This window comes from Colletotrichum fructicola (genome assembly GCF_000319635.2).
Source record: "Colletotrichum fructicola Nara gc5 chromosome Unknown KSG_Nara_v1_contig10, whole genome shotgun sequence".
Classification (NCBI taxonomy): Eukaryota; Fungi; Ascomycota; class Sordariomycetes; order Glomerellales; family Glomerellaceae; genus Colletotrichum; species Colletotrichum fructicola.
Window position 1 is genome coordinate 966,188 of NW_027094060.1, and position 23,444 is coordinate 989,631.

Sequence of the window (23,444 nt, forward strand, 5' to 3'; positions counted from 1 at the left end):
GTGAAGTAACAACGAAAGCAGCAAAATCAAGGGAGGCGGCAGCCCACAACATCCTCGATTAATTATAGAGGCTCCTCCGCCATGCCTGAACTTCCAACATCCTCAGCACCCAGCTGCCATGCTACATTCTACCTCTCGAGCTCTTGCACATGCAAAGTGGACCGGGGGAATCATAGAAACGACAAATAACCCAAATACGCAGCACCCGACAAGACAAACCATATGAAACGAGGCGAAACACGCAGCCGCCCATCCACCCGCAAGCCAACGGCGGACGTCATTATCATTAAGCCGCTTATTTGCTGTGCACCTTGCTCTTGAGCTTGCCGATGAAGGCGCTCAGACGGTTCTTCTTCTTCTTCTCGGTAGCCGCGGGGCTGTCGGTGGCCTTGTTGGTCGTGCTTGGTGATGTGGACTCAGGAACGGAGGAAGCGGCCTTGGCAGGGGTAGCGGGAGCTTCGGGCTCCTTGGTGGTGGCACCGTTGGTGCCGTTGACAGCGTGAGTGCCATTGGCCTCCTTGGGCTCGTCCTTGGTGACGGCCTCCTTGACCTCCTCCTTGGCAAGCTTGGCCTCCTCCTTGACGGCCTCAGTCTTGGACTTGTCGCCCTCCTTGACCTCCTCCTTGGTCTCCTTGACCTCGTCCTTGACAGCCTCGGTCTTGGTCTTCTCAGCCTCCTCGCCGACGGCGGGGACGGTCTTGACCTCCTTCAGGAGCTCGGCCTCAACCTCCTTCTTCTCGACGACGGCCTCGGTGTTAGCAGCAGCCTCGGGGCTCTTGCCAGACTCGGTGATGGCCTCCTTGACGACAGCGGGGACCTCAGGGGCGACCTCCTCGCGGGTCTCCTCCTTGACCTGGGTGCCAATGGCCTCCTGGACAGGGACGGGCAAGCTCTCCTTGACAGGCTCGGGGAGCTTAGCGGCGGCGTCAGTGGCAGCGACGGTGGCCTGGTCGACGGCGGGAGCGGCAGCCTCAACGACAGAGTCCTTGGCGGCGACGGCGGCGGCAACAGCGATACCGCCCGCGGTGGCAGCAGTAGCAGCAATGGCGCCAACGTTCTCGGACTTTTGAGTTCCGAAACCGGAGGTGCCCTCGGAGGTAGAGGGAGCCTCGGGAACCTTCTCGAGCAGCTCGTCCTCAACAACAGCCTTCTCCTGGACGGCCTCGGGGTTGGCGCTGGCCTCGGGGTCAGCGTGGGCCTTCTCCTGGGCCTCCTTCACAACCTCGGGAACCTCAGCCTTGGTCTCTACGGGGACCTCGGCGGCAAGAGCAGCAGTGGTGGATGTCGGGGCGGCGCTGTTGATTGTAACGTCGGCGGCGGATGGGACAGGCAAGCTAGACTCGGGGATGGTGGCGCTGGTGACGGCGGGGACGGTGGTCTCCTCCTTGGACAGACCAGGCAGAGCGCTCGAGTCCTCGTAGCCCTCCTTGTCGAGCTTGACGTGCTCGTTGATGTCGCCAGCCTTGACGGAGGCGGGGAGAGGCTCGCCAGCCTCAACCTTGATGGGCTCGGCAGTAACGTCCTGCGCGGGGAGGGGGTTGACGCCGAAGGAGACCTTGTCGAGCTCATTGGCGGGGGTGACGGGGAAGCCGCCGGGAATGTCAGAGGGGGTCTCCTGGGGAAGGTCGTCCTTCTCAAGAGGGACGTCCTTGGCCAGGGCGGCGGTGGTGGACTCGGGGGTGACGGTGTTCATGACGGCGGCGGTAGAGTCTTCCTTGACGATCTGGACGGGAGTGAGGAAGTTGTTTACGTTGCCCTCGTGGTCGGGTTCTTGGGGGGCAGTGTGATCTGTGATCCAGTTGTTGTCGACGACAAACTATGAGGAGGGGAAAGAAAGCGGGTTAGTTAAATTGCACGAGGCAGCTTAGATGACGATGTTTTTAAGCGAGAATCAGTGTGGGCAGCGCGATTGTCGGTGCAATGGATCCTGGAAAGATATGACGACGCGCGGACGACAAAATGGGTCAGCTGGCCGCGCGAATCTGGGAGATGCCGATGTTATAAAGGCGACGGGACCAGAAAGGAAGGTATGGCCTGGCCTGGCGTGGTGGAAGGTGGGAAGGCGCCTAGGGACCTAAGGTAAATTGGAATTGGGAGGCGGCGGTTCCTGGCGCGCTGGGTGTTCCTTGGCCCAGGATGGGATGGCAGCTTGTTCCTGGTGCTGTGGTGCTACCTTGGCCCGACGAGGAAAGGCAGACGACGGGAGGCACACACACACAACAAAACAAAACAACCCACCTCACACACACCTAACCGCACAACAAGGCAAGGAAAGGCCGGTGGTGCTAGACATTGTCATCTAGCCCGGTACCTTTGTACCCGAGATGATGGCGGGCAGTGTGGGATGTGTGTGGTGTGGTAAGGCGTGGTGGTCAAGGTACGGCAGCGTGTTCGCGCGTGCTTGATTGCTTGCTTGCTGGCTGGTATGGCATGGCATGGCATGGCAGGTGTAGCCCGGCAATAAAAAAAAAAAAAGTCGTCGCTGGTGGTGACAGCAATTGGACCAGTGACGATGGCCGGTGGCTGCTGCTGGTTCCTGCTGCTCCGCTGATGCTAAGCCAAACGCTGCGAACCCGTCCAGGCTGGCTGCATGGGACCCATGTCGCTGGCCACTGCTTTCGCTCCCCACCATTCAAAAAGAGCAATGAACCTGGAAAACCTTGTTCATTTCTTTTTGGAGCAGCGAGAAAGCGGAGCTCTGGACCGCTCTGCTCGGGTTCCGCCCATCACCTGCGCCAGCCAGCCCAGCCAACCGCCAATTGCCCAAGGCAACTGCGTCGATGAGCTGCGCGACTGAAGGATCATTGCGTCATACCGCGACCAGCCCGGGACAGTCGGCCAGCACGACGCCAGCCCCGAGACCCGCGTGAGCGACTTGCATTGCGCCGTGCTTGTGTGACTTGATTTTGCTTTCCAATCTACCCATTGCAGCTCGGTGCAGGCCCGGACCGGGGTAATCGTAGACGGACTGCCTCTGCTGCTGAGGTTGCGCAGGGTGGAGAGCAGACCAAAAAGAAAATGGCCGATGGGCTGGCACAAGGTCCAACGGGAACGGCAGACTCGCGCGATAGGGCGGCATGTCCACAATGTCTGATAACAAAGCGAGAAACAAGCGGCTTCGGGAGAGACAGAGCCAGAGTCAGCGCCAGCAGAGAAGCGCCCTCGGTGGTCGTGGTTGGCTGCCCCGGTGCTGAGTGCAGCGCAAACCAAATTGCGGGAGCGCCAGGGGCCTAGACGAGCCAAATTGCGAGATTGATGATAAAACCCCGATCCCCTCTGTCTGACATGACATGCCGCATCCGAGACGGACCTGCAAAGCCTGGAGCCGACTGGGAGCAGAAGCTGGAGCTCTGGAAGCTCCCACCAGCTTGCGGCCTGGCAGCCAGCCCAGCCCAGCCCAGCAAGATAGCATCTCCCCTCCAATTCAGCAGGGCAGTCCAGTCGGAGGACTCAGCGGACTGGTTGAGCCAGGGACCTTGGAGACGTGGATGTGGCGCACGGATGCTGTCGCGGGCTGGGCGAGGCGTTCGCTGCTTTCGATCGATGCTCGTGTCGCAGCTCACTCAATCTCGCTTTCACTGGCTCTGCCCCTCCGTACCGTCCGCCTTCCCAGGAAAAGTCGAATTGCGCCGATAAGGTGGTCCGGAAGTGCGGCCGCATGGCTCCGGGTCCGGACGACATGAATCAATGGTGATGTGAAAATAGAAATCGCCCAAATTGGCGGTTACGAACCTTGTAGTAAATCTTCTCCGAAGCCTCGGGGAGAGTAACAGTCTTCTCAAAGGCGTCGCCGACCTTGTCCAGCTTCTCGCTCTTGGTCCAGTTGTCGAAGGTACCGGTAACGTAGACCTCCTCGGCCGGGTGAGCCCTATGAGAGACGGGAGTATTAGCAATGTCTCCGTTTAGCTAAGTGCTATCTTTTCTTTTTTTCGTCTTGTGTAGAAAGAGTGCGATTCGAGGCCGCAAAGTGGATTCGCCATGTCCGTAAGCGGCACCAACTTGTGTGCAAGATGGTTCGCATTCCGCATGGCAGACGACGGAAATATGCAAGCGCAGCCAGCAATCGCTGAAGCTACGGATGCGCAGCTCAGGTACAGAGGTAGACGCCCATCGTCGCCGCATTCCAGTCCGGTGAAGAAGAGCGATGGCGGGGAGAGAGGGAATGCGAGTGTGGGTTTCGCGGGCAAGCGTACCAGGTGAACTTGAAGGTGCCCATTCTGATCGGTGTGGCGGTTTCTTATTTTTCGAGACGGGGTGATTAGTATTATTCCGGTCGGCGCAAGAGTATCGTCGTCGTCGGATACGGTGGAAAGAAGAACAGAATTTCGAATCGCGTCGGGTGAAGTAGGGGAGGGAAAAGGTGGAAAGAAAAGTTGAGAGTCGAGCGGCGGGCACCCCCAATTTTGCGCGCGTGGCAGCGACAGAAATATTGCTGGGGTCGGGGGTGGAACTGAGCTGGTCGCATTCGCAGTGAGCCCCAGGGTGCTGCTAGGTTAGGTAGGTAGGCAGGCACCTCTACTGACTGGATGGGAGCGTGCAGGGTATCCGTGGGAAGGAGGCACTCGTGAAAAAAGTTACAGAGCTAGAGCTACAGATTGATGGCGGCGCCAGCGGTTGGCCTGTGCCTATCGTGCGCTGTGGCTAACCAAGGCACCCAACCCAACCTAGGTATCCGGCCTATGGAAGATGATGGTGGGAGACGTGGGCGGTCTGGAAGTCTGCGGCCTGCGATATGCGACCTCCTTCTCCTTGGGCTGGACTGGACTCTGGACTCTAAGTGTGACTCCACTCCACATGCACCGGCTCAGCAGTGTGCGTGCAGTGTGCAGTGCTTCATCATCGCTGCAGCAGCGGTGAGTGTCTTGAAATGACGACAGCTTTAGCAAGCTTGTGCAGCTGGCTTGGGCGTCTGTACTACGGGTGACTTTGGGTACTGTGGCCAGTCTCGGCTCACCTCGAGTCGGCCAGTTGCAGCAGAGATCCCGATCTTCAACGGTTTTGTCTGGGCTGCTCGGCATCCACAGCACATGTCTCTGACTCTCTGACACGGGGTCTCAGAGTTTCTCTCTTTCTCTCTCTTAGTGAGGATGGAGTATCGCTGCTGCTGAAGATGAATCCAACATCTCCCCCTGATTTCCAAGCCAAGACAACCCCTTACTGACCGACTTCCTTTCTTCGAGCGGTGGCGGACTGGAGGAAACGGGTGCAATGACACGCCAAAAATACATTCGGCACCTTCGCACCCAAGGCATGACTAGGCGCAGGAAAAGCTCGAGAAGGTGAGGCGCCGCCGTCACAGCGTCGCAGTGTTACGGAAGGGGACAAGCGCGGCAGCAGCACCTTCCTTGAGTCTTAGCTTCCATTTCCATACTACCTCTGCCTAAGGTACGAATAAGGTGATGTCTTGGGACGACGACGACGACGACAACTGAAGACTCAACGGAAGGAACGAACTTAGCTAACATAGGCATGGCATGGCATGGGAGGAGCAATGGAGGCAAGGGCAACGGAAGGTGGACAGGGCAGGCACCGGCCTGCCCACCTGCCTTACGCACTGCACGTAACTGCCCGGCTGCTCATGCAATCCATCTCGCCTACAATGTTCGTCACCTCAGGTAAGGTACACTGAATTGACGAGCGGGACAGTGGACTCAACCCTCGCGCCTTCTTCGCATGAACACTCGCATTAACAAGCACAAGCAGGACATCTTCCTGCCCTTCGAACCAAATGGCATGGCCAACTCACGCGGCATCATGTACTGTACTGTACTGTACACGCATCGCCGCCCAAACATCGCACCTTAGCAGCGTCGCATCCGCCAAACTCGCCCGTGTCGTCTCCCCCACTCCGCCGCAGAAAGCCAACACCAACGACTCCCATCGCGAGCAAACTATCTGATTACTAGCCTTTCACTGTGAAGTGATATAGTGTATTAAAGTGTACTTTTTAGAAACTCTACTAGCACGTAGGCTACCCTTATAGCTACCCCCTTTCCCTCTTCGCTTCTCGCTTCCTATTTTTAGTAATTAAAAGACTATAGCTATTACTATACTTATATTATTAATATAGTCTTTAAATTTTCTCTAACTTATTAATATTCTCTTTAAGTTCTTTATTATTAAGTTCTTATAAAGTTCTTATTTATTAATATATTTACTAGAACTATAAATAGATATATTCTATACTTAATTTATTATTTTATAAATATAAGAAATATATAATAACTTATAAGATATAAATAGTTAAACTATTAAAGTTATTAATAATACTTTTATAAACTTAGATTAAAGCTTTCCTAGTCATTATAAATAGTATTATAATATATAGTAAGTATCTATTAAAGTATAAATAGAATTTTCATAGTATAGCGTAAGCCTCTATAAATTAGATGTGGCTGGGCTTAAAAGGTGGAAGATCTGATTACCAGCCTCCGTTATCCCTGCTCTGTTCACCTTACATCTTCACCGATTCTTCCTGCTCTTTGCTTTGCCCGGCTCTGCCCTGCTTTGCTTGGCCTTGCCGTGCCTTACCTTGCCTCGCCTTACCTTAACTTACCGCAGCACCTAAACTAATGCTAGCCCAGACCAGACCGAAAATACCTTACCACGCTCGTCTGTTGTCTGGTGTGTGCCTCAGAGGTGGGATGAAGCTAGGCTTGCAGCTAATTTCGATTCCCAGCGCGCCACCGCACCAGGAAACACACCTTTTTTCACCGTTCCTGTGGATCCGTACCTCAAATTGTTGCCCAAACCGCCTTTCTTTGCCCGTCACCACGCCGCCCAGGGGTTGATGAGTCTTTGTCTTGTCCAGAAAGCCCTCTTCGCACCGGTTTGCGCGCCGCCGCGCCCACCGCTGGTTTGATTCAGCATCAATCCCTCACCACCCGACGCAACACTCGCAAACCGCCATCGGACTCTCAGGGCCGAGATCCTTGGCCCGCAGCTCAAACCCGGCCGGGCCCCTTGCCTTACGGATTGGTTCCTGGCCCTTATCTTCAGGTCAACCATTCTGTAACAATTTTGCTCCGGGATGGCACCTTTTCGTTGGGCACTTCTGTCGGCTCCAATTGCACCAATCCCACGGCAATGATCTGATTCTCGAGCTTTCTTCCCGCCCTCGCCGAACCGATCCTGCCACCCAGCCACCCCCAGAGCCATCTGCTCCTGCCATCTCGAGTCGGAGACGCTTCGCTGATATTACATCCCGCGCGCCCCTGGAACCAGAGCCAGCCACCACGCCAACGCCAACCCCAATCTGCTGCTGCCGTCAGCCGCTGCAGCTACCTGGCTGACAAGACGGTCCGAACACACAACTCTGGCGACTGCTGACGCAGCAGAAACGGCCAACTTCGAGCCGAGCGTCAGACTTTCTGCCTCAGGGATGCTTTTACTCTGATGAACTCTGCCGTTGTCCAATTCCTGCAAAATGGCCGGCTTCACCATTTGAAATTATCCCAGATTGCCACGCCTTCACTCTCACCCATCAGCCGTGGCGGCATGCGTTCCACGCCAGAAAGCTCTGCCCACCTTCTGCCCGCCGTTCCACCATTTTCAAGTCACGCGCAACCTATATCTGGCGCAGTTATTTCCCGTAGCTCAACGGATCACCAACGGATCTCAATCTTGGATCTTACCGCACTAAGAAATTTGCGGGGAAGGGTTGGAAGCCTCGAACTGTATCCGGGACTGCCCCCGACTGAGACAATCTCTGGTTCTCATCATCCGTCCAACCAACCCCAGCCACCTCCAGAGCCTCATGCGCGCGCGCAACAATGATCACCCTATCTCCACTGAATAATTTTCTTCTCTCGGTGGGAGATGCCCCATAACTGATGTTAGAGCCCAGGTGGGCGAACAGACGAGCATCACCTTCGAATCAACGGCAAAGTGGCCCGCTGAATCTCATCAATTGATGACGATCGACTAATCCGGCATATCCTTGTTGCCAATTACCATGTTAACTCGGGTGTTCAACCGATGTCGCAATACCACCAAGTCTCAAACAGCCGGGCTTCTCAACGAGCACGTGCCTGCGGCGACGACGAAGGGTTCCTCCAGGTGACTCCGCAACGTTTCCATCGCCGGCGATGAAGCCTACGGACGCGCCGAGATCAGTCTTCGAGAGTACCGTTTGAGCGTTCAAAGCCTCGGAAGCGACCCTCAAAGTTTCATCCACGTATGATTTCGTTTCCTTTACCACTGTATCACTTTCAGGGGTTGGGCGCGAACAGACCCTCGATTCCCCGGAGTGCGATAGGGTCGACGTCACGGCTCTAGCACGTGTCAAAACATCAGATGCAACCTCGCCGTTCCGTTTCACCTCTCTCTCGAGCATTTATCCGGTGCGACATTGCGCACCGTCAGCCGCCGCGGCCATATTTTCCGAGTGGATGGTGATCTCTATCGCGGGCGCAGAACAGTCAAGTGCGTAGCTTCATCCGGATGAATTCTCGGGCGGGATCGTTCGGGCGGCAAGCCATATTAATGATCCGCAAAGTCGTTGACATGCCTATGCCATGAATAGTGAGCGCGATGACTGTCGCCAAAGTTTTGCCTCCTTGATTCTTGAACATGTGTTGCCATCCTACACGGTTTCCAATCACATAGACTGCCCTAGACATTCAGGGTGATCGCATGGGCTTGGTCTCCGCCAGGTAAATCTGGCCAAGCCATGCAAAATGATAGAGTACGTGGATTGGGTCTCTCGTGATAAGTGTTATCGGAGATCTGAACGAATGAGCCAGTGCCGCCAAGAGTTTCAGGGGCGCTTCGAGAAGTGAAGACCGAAACTGAGGTTGGACTCACGTGGAAGCTCAAATGCATTAGATCATGGTAATTGAGAGCGCAAAGACGCGCCGGTGTGAAGTGTGGTGCACGCCAACCAGGTCCCTTTAGTCCACCTACTCGCTCACGTATAAAACATCATAGTTTTACTAGATCTCAGCCTCCGCCAAGAGAAATAATGGCGTTCATCGTCTCTAAGCGCGAATTCAATGGGGAAATATTGCTCAGATCTCACCGTTGAGGCATTCGGATGGAAACCACACGAGCGGGGGTGGCGTGTGTCTGGTGACCGGCTCTGTTGTCTTTGGTGTATCCGGGAGGTTGATACGTTCCAAATGGCTCACTTGGCGGTAGCGATTGTGTGATATGATATGGTTGGCTTTCTGACCTGATCACGTGGTCGGTCAGCAGGGAGTTCTTGACTTGCTTTGTTGCGGCCAGATGCGATAGAAAGGAACACAAGTGCGGATTCGTTCGCCATCACATTTGGTTCCTAGACTGTTGAACAGGACCGCAGGGCTCACTTACATGGACCACTCGAGAGACGCTCGCTGCCGGTTCGCTTTGGTAGGCCGAGGGTACGTATAAGAGGGTCAAATGCGCGGGTCCATACCTGAGCAAGGACACATTGCATACGCTGAACTCAGCCATTGCATGAGGAATGACAAGCAGGCTTCACCGGGCTCGCGCCGGGATCGCCAGGCCGGTTTGGAAGAAAACAAATGTGCCAGTGCGCGTCGCCTTATAATCGGTTTGGTATGCGGAGGAATATGTGCGAGGTAGAGGTGTTGGATAGCAGAGAGAATGAAGATTCTGATGTTGAGCGGGAATCGGGCTGGGATGGATCAATGTGGGATAGCACGGATTCAGGGACCGGAGAACTATGAGTCCTATGCCGAGAGTATTGATTGCCTCGTGGTGATGGTCCACGTCTAGTGTGCCGCGCTCCATTGTTGGAAAGTACCCAGTAACCGCTGACGAGGGGTCTAATTTTACTTCATGGAAGAGACGCGTTATCGTTTTCGAGGTAGAATGGTATATAATCAATCTAAAGGTGTGTTGAGATGGGAAGTGGGCAGCCGAACAATTGGGTTTGCGTCCCCCGCGATTATTGGCACGCTCACGGGATGGTTTTTAAAGCCTGCTGAGGATTGGCGTCGAGTTTTCGAGAGCAGAATGCGCTGGCTGGTGGTCGTAGTGTAGCTGTCGTCACTTGGACATACTGGGAGGAATACGTGGGCGAAAGAGAACGAAGGCATTGATGTTGAAGATGCCGTAGAGACATCTGATGAGGTTAATACCGAGTGGCTTTGGGCGGCCGACGTAGTTTCTTCCCCCTTGTGACTGTTTTAGAGAGGGCGGTTTCTCTCCGAAGGACTAATTGCTCCAGGGACGGGAGGACTCCCCCAGAGTTTATATATGCGTTCCAAATGATAGGTGTGCAGACGCTGCAGACCTGCCTCCCGATATCGAGCTCACGGTGGAGAGAAAGATGTTTGGTGAGACGGAGAATTGGGGTATAAAACAGGGTGGCTTTCGAGTATGACTCTTTGGCAATGAGGTGGACCGTGTCAAGGTTTTGCTGATCGGAGGCAAATGGCATCGTCATTGGCTTCACGATGCCACGTTGAGCCACGTGCAGTATGCAGGTTGCTGGGTGAGATCAGAAGTAACACTTCGGGGTGAGATTGGTGCCGTCTTCATTCCTCTTCCATTCCGGTGTATTCAGGTGCTGCAGTGTGGCTTCTGTTGTGAGATTCTGAGCGAGCCCGCAGTCATAAGGCATCAAGTTGGACATGGCCTTGGTGACATGCGTTGTGCATTGTCGCATTGTATTGAACGAAGACGGCAGAGTTTTAAATTATTTCTTGTTTCGCTTCGGATGATTGTCCTGCCCATTGCGGGGTTTATATCGAGAAGGGAATCGCTGTGGGCAAGCTTTCGAGATTCTACGGGGCGGCGGGAGGCAACACGTTTTGACTGGTCAGTCGGCGCTAGATCTATATAAGCTCCTGATACTTGGTATCATTCATATCAATTCAAGTCGTCTGATTCCGGGGAAATTGGATCGCTGCTGGGTTCCATGTCGCTACAGGCAGCATCAAGCTTGATGAATCACGGCGGTAGTTTTACAGCTTTGGGGCATAGCCATGCCGTCTTGATCTCTCCTTGGTCTGAAAGTATTCTGGTACGTCTCTGACATCTGTGTGAGACTATTTCTCTAGTTTGGGGCATTTTCGTTTATGCATATCTCAGGGAGAAGGGGCTGTTCGGATGCATGGTAAACATCCAGGCTCTGCCCCCCCCCCAGAAGGCATTTGCCTTGCTGCGCTCGAGAATATGAAAGTCTGTGGGGGCCTTTATGTCTAGAAGCTGAGGAAATCGGAACCATGAGGATCCTCCCGCGAGGGATGTGGAAGTCTGCTCGCTATCTAACCCGGTAGCTCTGGCTTCCAAGGTATTTAAGCTGGGTCTAGATCGCACCACGAAGGAAACAAGCCAACACCAGATGTAGTTCAAGAACTGAACCCTTTCTATGATGAGAGCTAGTGATTTCAACTCATGGCGACGAGTCCCTCGTCTCAGATACTAGAAAACATGTGATCGGTTCGACTGGCACGACTTTCTAATCCGGTGCGCGGGCTTTATCGCCGTTTTGAGTATATTCGATTCTTATACTGCTAGAGATAACTGACATATGCAGAAGAAAGCTGGCTAAGAGTGAGAACCGCGTATGTCTGTGTAACGGTGACTCTGTGACCATTTGTAGCGTGAAAAGAAAACAATCGACAGGAAAATCACAGATTGGTTGCAGAGTGAAGGCTTCCGGCCAGGTTGAAGAGCCTTTATACTCGACAGATCCCAGTTGGGTTACTACAGACTGAGATAAGCCATTGGACTTTTGTCATTTATTAGCTTCGGCTGCAGACTCATTCGGCTTGTCCCCGCGTCACCAAAGGATGGCAATGGAAGATCTGCAGCAAGGCGGCTTTCTCTAGACTGGCGACAGCGCTGTCGAAAGCCCTGAAACCTGGAACAACTGATCATGCCCAGTCTGCTGGCTTTTCTTGAAACTTCTCTGTTGTTTTTCGAGTATTTGTTGACAAACCTCTACGGATGTTGACTGGCGACGATTATGCGACGGTTGATTTCAGGGTGTAAAGTGGCCGTCGCGCTGGCAATTTTCCAAGCGAAACAAGTATGCCTGAGTGAGTGAACAGACTGCTCAGACGGTTGAGATTTTGCTTTTCTCAGGAGAATACTCTTAACTGCTGTATTTTATACGTATGGAGACTAAGGATATCTTCATTCGCAAGAGGCTTCCAATTTAGATCTCTCGCGAGTGATTGCGCAATTCACTTCAGACCCTGATAGACTGTTTAGAGATTGATTTAAATTTAGCATATTGAGAGATTTAACTGCCTTGTCAATGCAATTCTACAAGTACAGGCTCTGGGCGGCTTCTGGCTTAGTGGCACCCAGCATCTGGTCCGACTAAGCACATTCAGCAGGGGAATGAGTTGAAGTGGTTCAACTTCACAATCTCACTGAGAGCACGTCTTAAGACTTCATCTTTAGCGTATTTCAGAAGGAATACCGCTATTCGGACAATGGAGTTACATGGTGCAGGATCACTTGTGCTATCTTGAGTGTGACGCAAGGTGTCCATCTAAGTGAACAAGTTGCGCCGGAACAGCTTTGGGTGGCAACCCTATTTCTGGGCTTTGTTCACATTTGGTCGCTTAGAATTCACGGCGCAATTTCACACTTAAAATATTCCTATGTGACTGTAGTCTCAACGCTCTTTGATTTATTGCTCCAGCACACAGGCCGGATAGTTGGTTCTCGTCGGACTGGGGGTTGAAGGTGCATCCAGGGCGTGAGATAGTCAAATAACATGGCTTAGAGATTACTTAAGATAGCTTTCCTTGTTAAACTGTACTCCAAATCCGAAGATGGGATTACCGGCACGCGTCCAGTCTTGGGGAAACCCAAGGGGCCATTTAGGCCATGTTGCGAAAACACATCAGTATACATGAGTGCGTGTAGAAAGGTATCAGATATACCAAGACAGTATTTTCTTAGCCAAGTTCCTGTCATTTCCTCCAGTAGATCATTCATCTTGTATATTCGGGTGACCTCGAAGTGACAAACCTGTCGCCATTGGTTGCGATACCGGAGGCTCGCGATACCAGCTCAAGCGGATAGCTGACAGACACAAAGATTCATGCGAACCTGATAATGAAAGTTCAGAAATCAGACGATAATGAAAGCTAAAAAGTCAGAATACGATGTAGATTAGCGTCCTGAAGGCATAACAGTGCCATGCCGAAGCCTGCAGATGAAGAAGTTCACAATGCTGAAGCTGGGTCTGAACGGATACGTTCCAAACCAAAACAGGACATGCTCATGCGGTAAGCGAGCAAAACTTGAAGGCTCTGAATTTGAATAAATAGATATAGACATCCGCCCAGTTGAAATCTCCAGCGAATGTCTTCGTCAGACCACTGGCGTCAAGGAACCCACCATTGGGTCCTCCAGATCGCAGGTTTCGGCGCGAGACCTCAAGAGCCTGCTCAACTATTCTTATTTAGGCGAGCTCACACCGCGTTTCTCCCCCCTAGTATTCATGATCACTGCTTTTCTCAAAGCATGTGAGAACGAATAAGCTCTCGCTGTTTTCGAATGTGATGATGCTACAGGCTACCCTGGCCTGCCATTCTGCAGCGTTTGCTCTAGTTTCAACATCCCTTGTTGTCCTCCTGAGATTAAAAGCTTACCCAGAAATCCCAGCTCAACCAGATTGTTTTTTATGAAAGTTTTCTATGATTTTGCGCATTAAATACACATAATTTCGAGGCTATTTATGGCTGCTGTGGGTGGCTGAAGCGCCTGGACTGTGGTTACGCTGGTGTTGGAGATGTAACGGGGTTTTGAGGACTTACATAAAATTAGTGAATCCAAAGAAACACTAAACGAGCAAATGAGACCTTGGAAACGACTTGTCTTCTTCGGTGCGGGACTGCCTCAGACGAGTTTTATCTTCACGTCGTGTTCTATGTTCCCGCCACTCTCACTACCAACTCACTGGCATGATAACCTGCATGCGACTTCTTAGAGCATCATCTGCCGTCATCGTCCTTACCACTTAGAAATACGTCTCATGATACTCAGACAACGGAATAGATACATGTATCAGGCTTCACGATGGTTGCTGGGAAAGGACAAACCGATCTTCAGTGGGAGCCTGTGAAAGTTAGTCCATAGTGCCCCAGCCAGCCAGCCCATCTTCTCATTGTGTGTTGAATAAGAGCTTGAGCATCAAGCCATATATATACGCACTTGTTCTGAGGCTGAGTCTGTATGGAATCATCTTTGAGGGGCAGATCGGAAGCAGAAGCCGCTCGACGCCTCATCCTCCGAGAAGCCAACCAGCATATAATCAATACAAGAATGCCCATGTCAGAATCCCCTAAACAATATCTCCGGAATATCTATCAGAGACTCTAAATTGACTTTAACGACGCTGACTCAGGCAGTGTCAGGCAAAGATGTCGGCAGCTCTAAGCCGCTGTGCCGCGGGTACCAGCCATCGTCGTCCGTTACCCTTGTATTTGTCTCTACATAATGTAAAGTGGGCAATGCATCAGGTAAATTCTTTGTGTGAGCCCTAGGTCTGAGTGGAAGTACGAAGTGAAATCTACAGATTGCGGTTGTCTGAACATTGTCTCCTGCTTGGAGACAGACCCTAGTAACACCAGGACCAGTGGATTTAGAGATCACTAGGTAGAATCAGCAGCATGTTTCATATTATTTATACTCTTCCGGCCTCTGTTCCAATGTGTGAGACCACCCATCCATGTGGAAACAGACATAAGATGGACTTGAGAAGTACACGTCTCCCAGAACAGCGACCAGTCCTTCGCCGAGCTATTACATTGATTAAAATGTAAGACGTCGCAGGTGCGACGACATTCCATAGAACTCATCTCTCGTTTCATAAGCCCTGGAGCTCTTACCGGGAGCTTACATCAGTACCTATTCTGGGATGATAACCTGGACAGAGATGAGAGATGCTGACGATATCTGGGGCGGTCCGACTCTTGATCACGTTTATGAGCTTCTACAACTAGGGAAGCGAGGAACTGAGCAGGAGTCTAGAGTGTCACCAGCTTAAGACATGGCTTCAGTGGGAAGGATGAATCAAGATTGTGTTTGTGGCGTCTTCCTCAAGCCCCCTAGCCGCCATCTTTAATATTCGTAGGGCTTCTGTCGGATTCCTCCAGGGTGAAGGTGGCTTGAAGGGCTTGGAAACGGTCCTGCATTGATGGCGAAGGACATATTTGAGAGCTTGAACGCAACCAGACTTGGGTTGAACCTCGACCAAACAGCGATGCCACTCGTGTTTAGCCCTCAATGCTGACATCAGCAAAGTCTCATGCACGTATCTGAACTAATTCGCGGGCTCAGCGCCGACCGGCTGCGTACAATGATACCATGGCAGGTTGTGTGGTTCTGCCTTTAGAGTATTCAAAGCAATAAGATAGCACCAGTTCCACGGCAAGCACTTCTGCGAAGGCGCATTGCTGTCTGTGCTTGCACGGCTTTGGGAGCACCATGATGCTTGTGAATGCTGTTTGTGATCCTCCTTCACGAGAGGTACATGAGTTGGAACGGGAAAGTACCCGAGAGTCTCAAGGAACAGGTTTGCGCAATACAAAAGAATGAGGTATCTCAATAAGCTTAGCCTGACCCAACCAAACTCAGTCGAGTACTTCAGCTGCCAGACACCGAGAGAACTTGCGAACTCCGTGTAGCTGTCGGAAATACCGCCGGAAGAAACTATAAAAGCGCAGAAGATCTCATTACTCAAGTCAAGGTAGACATGGAATGAGGTAGAGGAGATGGGTTGTTGTCCGGGCGTGAACACGCAACCATGTCGAGGCGGTAACTCCAGACTTCGTGCGATCTTACGCAACCATCGGTATTTCTTCCCTTGATGTCATTCGAATCAACATTGTAGTATTGGTTCTACAAAGAAGAATAACTGAAATACAATATGGAGAGACGAGGGGCCAGCACGATTAAAAGGACATAGGCATGAGCAGGTCTACCCTCGTGTATGCACGGATTGGACTACCAGAGTAACTCAGCTGTCTCTTCAGTCAAAATTGCATTGCTAAACACAAGCAGTTATGGAAATTCTTCATCCATTTATGTTGTGACGTAGTCGAAGCCACATTTTCTCAGTTTTTATAGTGAAACATACACTGCGCTGTGTTGACGGCGTCGGTATCGGTAGCAATTGACAACCCGAACCGGTTGCGGAAACCCCGATTACTTGCGATTGACAGCTAATTAACCAGGGGTATTGGTTATGGCGACAACGTGTTGAGTCATTCGGCGCGCCTATTTGAACAGGATCTCTCCGAAGCTCAAGAGTCACAACTGTGTCAATTTTGTGCCAGGACTGGACAACTGACTTAATATTCAGAATTGATGCATAAGTTGAAGAGTTTCGAGGCTTTAAACTTGCTGCTTTAGGTAGGTCGAGCGAGCGAACAGCTGATCATTAGGGGTTCTACTCACAGCGAGTCATCGGCTTGGCCGATAGCCCTTACCTAGGCCTGAAGCTGTTCTTGACAGAAGCACGTCCATAAGACACAGCACTGCAAACTTAGTTTAATGGGCACCGCTCTCTGTGTTGCCTGGACTATAAAGGCTGCGCCTACCTTTCAAACATGTGCTGGAATAGGCGCATCTTGCCATCTTGGGAGGTTTACGGCAAGTACGACCAGTAAATTTCATCAAGATGTAGACATATATATAGAGAGAGATAGAGACAGAGAGAAGGAAGGAAATTTCTCTACTTCTATACACACTCATTTTCTTCCACTGCCTGCCAAATTAGCAGAATCCCACGTTCATTAAAGACATTCGTTTTCCAACTCTCTCGCAACATCAACCTAAGTATTCAAGATGAAAACCACCTTCGCTGTCCTGACCTTGTTTCTGTATGTTGGCGTTACCTCGCAATCAGCCTTGTAACAACAAGTTGCGGATCATTACTAACTTCTCTAGGGCGGCCACCGCAAGCGCTGATCCGCACCGTCTCTGTGCTTGCCGTGATAACGGAGCCACAGTAACCAGCGAAGAATACACCAAAAGTGTCGTCTACGCCTCCAGCGGCAAATTTGTGTTCAGTCAGTTTGCGATTTTTCCAAGATGCGCCTCCTATGCTCAACACTGACACCCTCACAGGTGGAAAGAAGTGGACTAAAGACGATGGGGCGGAGTATGAAGGAGTATACGTAAGCTCTTCTCAATTCATAAGCATATGGTGTTGTTGCTAACGACAGAGAAGTATCATGCCATCGAGGGTTCGGTCAACGGCGGCGAAGACGACGGCTGGGTCGGCGGAGATGAGTCGTTTCAGCTCTGTAAACCTCTAAAGGAGGGCCCTGGGTTTAAACACGAGCAGAGCACATGCTTCACGCCCAAGGACGGCGTCGACTGGCGGGACTGTGGCCCTGACGGGAACTGCTTTACTTCCAAAGCTGCCAAGACTGACGGATTTGGAAAGCCGGTGGCTTGAGCAGTCAAGAGCTAGATACAATCCGAGAGCTTCGTTTTAGGTCTAGTAGCATTATATATAGATAAAGATGCACATGTATGTTTACGTTCCACGCCTCTGTGTCGAGCGATTTAGACGACATGCTTTGCGATGAGATGCTCAACCAAGACGTTCCCGAAGTTGATCCAAGCAGTGCGCCAGCTCATTCTTGCTCCTTGCGCATGCAAATACGAACATGTCTGGACGCAATACAACGAACTTGGCAGATGAGCCTAGTCGGGAAAGATACGATGTGCTGTTGTATCCAGGAGCCAGTGGTGCCTCGATTCCAGAAGTTGGGGCAGGTGAGAAGACCTCCCACTCGCTCTGTTCTTCTTTCGAGAGCTTGAACGTTGTGTCCAACTCTCCACCCTGTGGATGATAGATGACGATGGATTCCTCTGACAAGACGTTGGGGTCCAAAGATGCTCCCGAGATAGCTTCCTTGGCTTCCGCATACGACTCGTTCGTCTCCGTTGGATCGCCGCTGCCGATAAGAAGAACCGTGAAGATGGTACCGCGCTGGCGCAGTAGGTCGTCAGACAAAATCGGCGACTGGCTGAGGGAGGAGCGGACATGTATCTGCGCCAGTCGGGCACCGCCGTTGTAAGCCTTGAGAAAGAACCCCCCAGCAACGCCGCAGAAACCACGCCGCTCCTGCTGGGCCACCAGATCGTACCCACGAAGCATGGGGATCGAGTTGATGAACCCGTGCAGCTTCGCCAGCGCCAGGATCCACAGGGTCGGTTGGCTGTTGCACACGGTGCCGGAGACCATGGACATCCTAGCGGCGTCATCCACGCTGTGACGGCGCTCAGCGGCCCACGATTCTAGAATCACAGTGTTGGTTTCCTGGTCCGCGTCGGTGCGGAGGAGCAGGGCCAGCCGCCATGCAAGTTGGTGCGCATCGCGGACGCCGCTTGCGATGCCCTGGCCGGCGAACGGCGGGAAAACGTGTGCGGCGTCGCCAATCAGGAGCGTGCGCTTGTCGTACCACCGGTTGACGCACTTATGCACGAACTTGAAGGGGCGACAGCGCAGGATCTCGATGCAGTCGCGGGGATACTCGACGGCCTCATCGAAGCGGTGGCCGCGGACGGGGTCCCCTCGGAGGGTGATGCTTTGAGAGATGTGTTCCCAGAAGAGCTCTTCCGGGTATATCGGGCCTCCGAACTCGTCCACGCGGAACTCGTGACGCCATGTCCGGTCGGCGTGGGGGCCGAATCTGCCTGTTGCGGTCGGCCTGCCGGGCGGACTGCAGAAGTGCCAGCCCACGGGCCAGAATAGATCGTACACCTCGTCGGGGGTGTATCCGTACTTCCAGAGCGGGAAGTTCGGGTGTGTCTGTGGCGTTGGGACGGTCATTTTGAGGTTGGCGGCGACCCATACCCCTTCGTAGGGGTAGACGCCGGCTTCCTGCTTGATCCCGGCCGTGGGTTCCAGGAAGTGTTTGCGGACGATGCCCGTTTTGCCGTCGGCGCCAATGAGCCATTGTCCTCTGATGACGCGGCGAGACTTTTGGGCGTCCAAGTATTCGACAGTCGGCGGCACCTCAGTAGATCTTCCGATCACCGTGCAATTTGTACGTAATGAGCAGTAGCTGGTCTTCTCGATCGCGCGTCTCAGAGCGTGCTCTTGCAAGGTCAGGTCAGCACAGAAACAACGACCTTCCAGGAGACAAGATCAATCGAACCTAGCTTGGGCTGGTTTTGCAGGAAGCCTTCGGAAACACACTGCTCGAGGCTGTTGGAGGTGGTGATTTCCATCCGGTAGAATGGGGTCGTGTTGAAAGTGGAATGGTGGAAGTTGACGTGAGGCGGCTCTGTTTGTTTCCAATAAGTACGTTGTCAGCCAGAACTTTGCTTTTGGCGACCAACTCATTGCACCTACCGTGACCGACTTGATTCATTTCATGGCCGATTCCGATGGCGTGAAAGATTCTTACAGCATCTCCTGTGAGCCACACGCCTCGTGGATCCGTGGTCACCTCTGCTGCCTTCTCCAGAATGACTGACTGTGCGTCTGAAAGTCAGTCCAAGTCGAACATTTCGTGCCTGAAAAACGTCGCGAAATCGACGCCGAATTGCCTACTTAGCTTACATGAATCTGATGTTGCGCCAACGACAATCCCAGGGCAAGGCCAGCGGGCCCTCCCCCGACAATGACGACCTGTGTCTCCTCCATGGTATCCAGATCGTGTTTTGCGCTCGTCGTGCGGTCAATCAAGTAGCTCCGGTGTTGATTTGACTGATTATTGGTATTGTAATCCAGCGGGAACTGAAGACAAGAGGCCTCAAATACAAATCGTTTCCGAATCGCGTGAGCCGACTGCCTCTCAACGTTGGGGTCATCGCACTTACACGCGTTGCTCTCAAACCCCACCTTTCCCGAAGTACCCAAGACGAGCCGAACCGCTGATGCCGAATGCAGCCATTTTGACTAGCGAACCGCCAATCAGAGATGTTCCGCGGGACATCTTGCAGAAACCTTGTCCAGCGATGCGGCAATGTGGACCCTCCGACGTTGTCTGTGGCAGTCCATGCGAAGTGGCAGACTTTAGTGACATGCCGCGCGCGGCAGATCCCAAGGGAGGGTCAACTACCTTATTCTCAGCGGCGGCAGCTCCGATATTCCTCTAGGGGGGACACTGCAGAGTACTGCAGGGTCTGGACGCCGACGATCGTGGAGATGCGCCTATCACATGCTGGGTATCGGTCACTGAATCTCTTAGAAAGACCGTCTTGGCACCCAATTGAAAGCCGTGGACTGCCTGCCGGAAGTGCTGGACGAATCTCTCCGAGCTCGCCGTCGCTGTGACCCACAATCTCCGCAGCCGACTCGGGGTCACCCCGTCCGGGTGGGGCTTGCACGGCAATACCGCCGTGAACGCTCCAGAGGGGTGAGATCAACGTCATAACAAGGCCGTGGCCGAAGATTGAGTAAATTTACAGTGGAGACTACATTATGATTGAGAGCCGGCTTACATGGCATCTGCAGTGTTTTCAAAAGGTCCATTATATTTCAGCACAACTATCCCTCTGCCCAGTCGTCTTGGTGTAATAGGAGCAAGTGATGACGGTTGACATGAAGAAGGCCCTGAACTTCCAACTGAAATTTCCATATACTAGACATTAATCAAGCCTTGCCTCCATGAACTACTTCCTTGGGCGCCCCAAGCGGTTAAGCTTGAATTGACGAGAAAAGAACCAATTCTACTCAACGTGTTAGCCGCAACCAGTACTACGTGAATGATAGAGCAATTTGGGTGTCGCATACCAAAAACCACAAAGGTGAAAAGATGACAATCAAATTGAGTATCCACGCCAGCTTCCCCTCCCATATCTCATCCCGCTTCCGCTTCCAGAGCAGCTGCTCAACAACAGACTCAGCATACGCTCTTGCAGGCATGCCGTTCTGGTTCCCCTCGAACTTGATCCGCTCAATGTCCTTCTTGATCGCGAGATACGGCGAATCCTTCGGGGCGTCGAGGCCGTGGTGGAGGAGGTTGCTACGCACGAACCCGGTGACGACCTCGACGACCTCCACCCCGAAAGGCTGCACCTCCTGAGCTGCATGTTAGATAATAGCGCGTCGCAGTGAACTAGAACTCACCAGACGCAGCGTCTTCGTATATTGGCTCAACGCCGCCTTGGACGCATTATACACACACTGCCACGCCACCGGCACATCCCGCGTCACGCTCCCAATCTGCACGATCCGTCCGCGGGGCGCCTCGCACAGGTACGGCAGGAACAGCTGACACAGCCTCATCACAGCGAGCACATTCACCGCAAACACCTTCTCCGCCTCCGCGATGTCGAGCTCCAGCGCCGTCGCGGCGTAATGCGTACCCGCGTTGTTGACCAGCACGTCCAGCCGGCCGCCCGTGCGCGCGAGCACGGCGTCGCGGAAGGAGTCCAGGCTGGCCAGGTTGCCGAGCTCGAGGGGCAGGGGGATGATGTTCTCGTGGCGCTTGGTGAGGTGCGCGAGGGAGGAGGTTTGCCGCGCGGTTGCGACGACGGTGAAGTTGCGCGCGGCGAAGGCGAGGGCGAGGGATTCGCCTATGCCGGAGCTGCAGCCTGTGATGAGGACGACGGGGCGGGGGGTAGGTGTGGGCATCGTTGGGGCTGGAAGGATGCGTGTTGTGAGATCGTCTCAACAAGTCGGTTTGGTATCTTGGTCTGAAAGTATGGGACGTGCTCTGGAGGTCATTTGTAGGACATCCACCCGTGGACGTGGAGGTGGTGGCGAAGGGGAAGATGCTCCGACGGTCCCCGCTTTCCCGGCGCCGGGGGTCGGGGGGTTAGGAGTTGCTCCGACGGAGAAAGCTCCGTCGGCGTAAATGCTCGACAAACGTAATAACACCGAACAATTGGTTTGACGGAAGATCAGATCGCTCACATGGCAATGGATAACATGTAGATCTACCCAATTCAGCCCGCAGCCGTGAGCGACACATCTTAATAGAATTTCCAAGCACCCGGCCTCGACGGCAATGCCTCGCGTCACCGGCCGTCAAATACTGCAAGCAAACCCCCAAATCCAACACCCTCACCCCGGACGCATTTGAACCACCATCCTCCCCCCTCTTCCAAGCCATGTCGCTGGCACTCCAACTCATCGTCACCGTCCTCGCAAAGCTCCCCAAACCAATCCGAGAGGCCATCCTGCCCGACATGCGCATCCCGCCCATCGCCAACGACCCCTCCAAGGTCCAGCTCGCGCGCCCGGGGCACATCTACGTCGACCACCCGGACCTGGACGAATTCGCCAAGTTCGCCGCCGACTTTGGCTTCGTCGAGGAGGCGCGCGCCGGGAACGACACGATCTACTACCGCGGCTACGGCCGAGACCCGTACGTGTACGTCGCGAGCAGGAGCAAGGACGGCAAGCCCCGGTTCCGCGGCGCGGCGTTCGTGGCGGCGTCACAGGAGGAGTTTGACAAGGCGGCCAAGATGGAGGGCGCACGGGTGGGTTCGATTGAGTATGCCCCTGGCGGCGGGACTATCGTCACCTTCAACAGGCCGGATGATACGTTCTTCCATGTTATATATGGCCAGAAAGAGCGCGAGCCGGAGCCTCAGGAGCCATCTGCTACTCATGAGGAGGTGGGCCCCTTTAACAAGCCATTCAGGAAACCGAGACAAGGTAAGCATAAAACAAGCACCCCTCGATATCAGAGCGCAAACGCCGTTGCTTACAAGGTCCCTCTCAGGAGCCTTCCAACGCTACCACCCTGGGCCGGCCCTCGTCCACAAACTAGGCCACTACGGCTATGTCGTCCCCGACTTCGACAACGAACTCGCGTGGTACACATCCCACTTCAACTTCGTGCCGTCCGACATCCTGCACCACTGGGACTTTGACAACATGGACGTCATGACCTTCATGCACCTGGACCTCGGCGACGCCTTCTCGGACCACCACTCCTTCTTCATGCAGCGCGCGGAGCCGCACGTCAAGAAGGCCTTCTGCCACCACACGTCCTTCGAGGTCGCCGACTTCGACACGCAGCTGCTGGGCCACGACTGGCTCGCCAAGCGCGGGTGGCACAGCGTCTGGGGCGTCGGCCGGCACGTGCTCGGCAGCCAGATCTTTGACTACTGGGCGGACCCGAGCGGGTTCAAGATCGAGCATTATGCGGATGGGGATGTGGTGAACAGGCATACGCCGACGTCGAGGGATGTGGTGGGGCCGTTTTCGATCTGGGGCCCGGAGATTCCAAAGGATTTTGGGGATAAGATTCCGAAGGATTGGCCGGTGAAGAAACTTTGAGAGGAGGCTTCTCGTGTTTTGTTTTCGCATAGGGTGGGCAGCTGTCCAGTGTCTGGGCGATTGGTTAGGAATGGGGGATTTGTAATAAGAGATGCTTAGTAGCGAATGACAGGCTGTACCTACAGAACATGATGTTATGGGAAGATGGATGCGAATACTGGCATACGTTCATTATGAATACGCACATGGAACCCTCTTTTCACTCTGAAAGGGTTCTATGTCTACCTTCGTGTGTCGCTGAAAGCCGCCCGCCAACCACGAGTTTCTCAGG

The 23,444-nt window shown here is 53.3% G+C and overlaps 5 protein-coding genes across 5 annotated transcripts; 2 read left to right on the plus strand and 3 right to left on the minus strand.

The window, feature by feature from the left end:
• Positions 1-295: 295 nt before the first annotated feature.
• Positions 296-4,216, minus strand: CGGC5_v015768 (uncharacterized protein; the record flags this gene model as incomplete). Its single annotated transcript, XM_066153315.1, has 5 exons — positions 296-1,816; positions 2,816-3,090; positions 3,311-3,530; positions 3,733-3,868; positions 4,194-4,216. 5 exons carry the CDS (start codon positions 4,214-4,216, stop codon positions 296-298), a joined length of 2,175 nt encoding a protein of 724 aa, XP_066007243.1.
• Positions 4,217-16,764: 12,548 nt separating this feature from the next.
• Positions 16,765-17,380, plus strand: CGGC5_v015769 (uncharacterized protein; the record flags this gene model as incomplete). The annotated part of the gene is made up of 4 exons (XM_032020430.1): positions 16,765-16,799; positions 16,867-16,988; positions 17,047-17,096; positions 17,150-17,380. 4 exons carry the CDS (start codon positions 16,765-16,767, stop codon positions 17,378-17,380), a joined length of 438 nt encoding a protein of 145 aa, XP_031882457.1.
• A 138-nt stretch (positions 17,381-17,518) lies between these two features.
• mhpA (3-(3-hydroxy-phenyl)propionate/3-hydroxycinnamic acid hydroxylase) lies at positions 17,519-19,582 on the minus strand (the record flags this gene model as incomplete). Its single annotated transcript, XM_032020429.1, has 4 exons — positions 17,519-19,032; positions 19,092-19,220; positions 19,289-19,412; positions 19,499-19,582. 4 exons carry the CDS (start codon positions 19,580-19,582, stop codon positions 17,519-17,521), a joined length of 1,851 nt encoding a protein of 616 aa, XP_031882446.1.
• Positions 19,583-20,553: 971 nt separating this feature from the next.
• AYR1 (NADPH-dependent 1-acyldihydroxyacetone phosphate reductase) lies at positions 20,554-21,517 on the minus strand (the record flags this gene model as incomplete). The annotated part of the gene is made up of 3 exons (XM_032020428.1): positions 20,554-20,610; positions 20,675-20,962; positions 21,011-21,517. 3 exons carry the CDS (start codon positions 21,515-21,517, stop codon positions 20,554-20,556), a joined length of 852 nt encoding a protein of 283 aa, XP_031882369.1.
• A 479-nt stretch (positions 21,518-21,996) lies between these two features.
• mcpII-1 (Metapyrocatechase 2) lies at positions 21,997-23,173 on the plus strand (the record flags this gene model as incomplete). The annotated part of the gene is made up of 2 exons (XM_032020427.1): positions 21,997-22,546; positions 22,614-23,173. 2 exons carry the CDS (start codon positions 21,997-21,999, stop codon positions 23,171-23,173), a joined length of 1,110 nt encoding a protein of 369 aa, XP_031882447.1.
• Between the last annotated feature and the right edge of the window lie 271 nt (positions 23,174-23,444).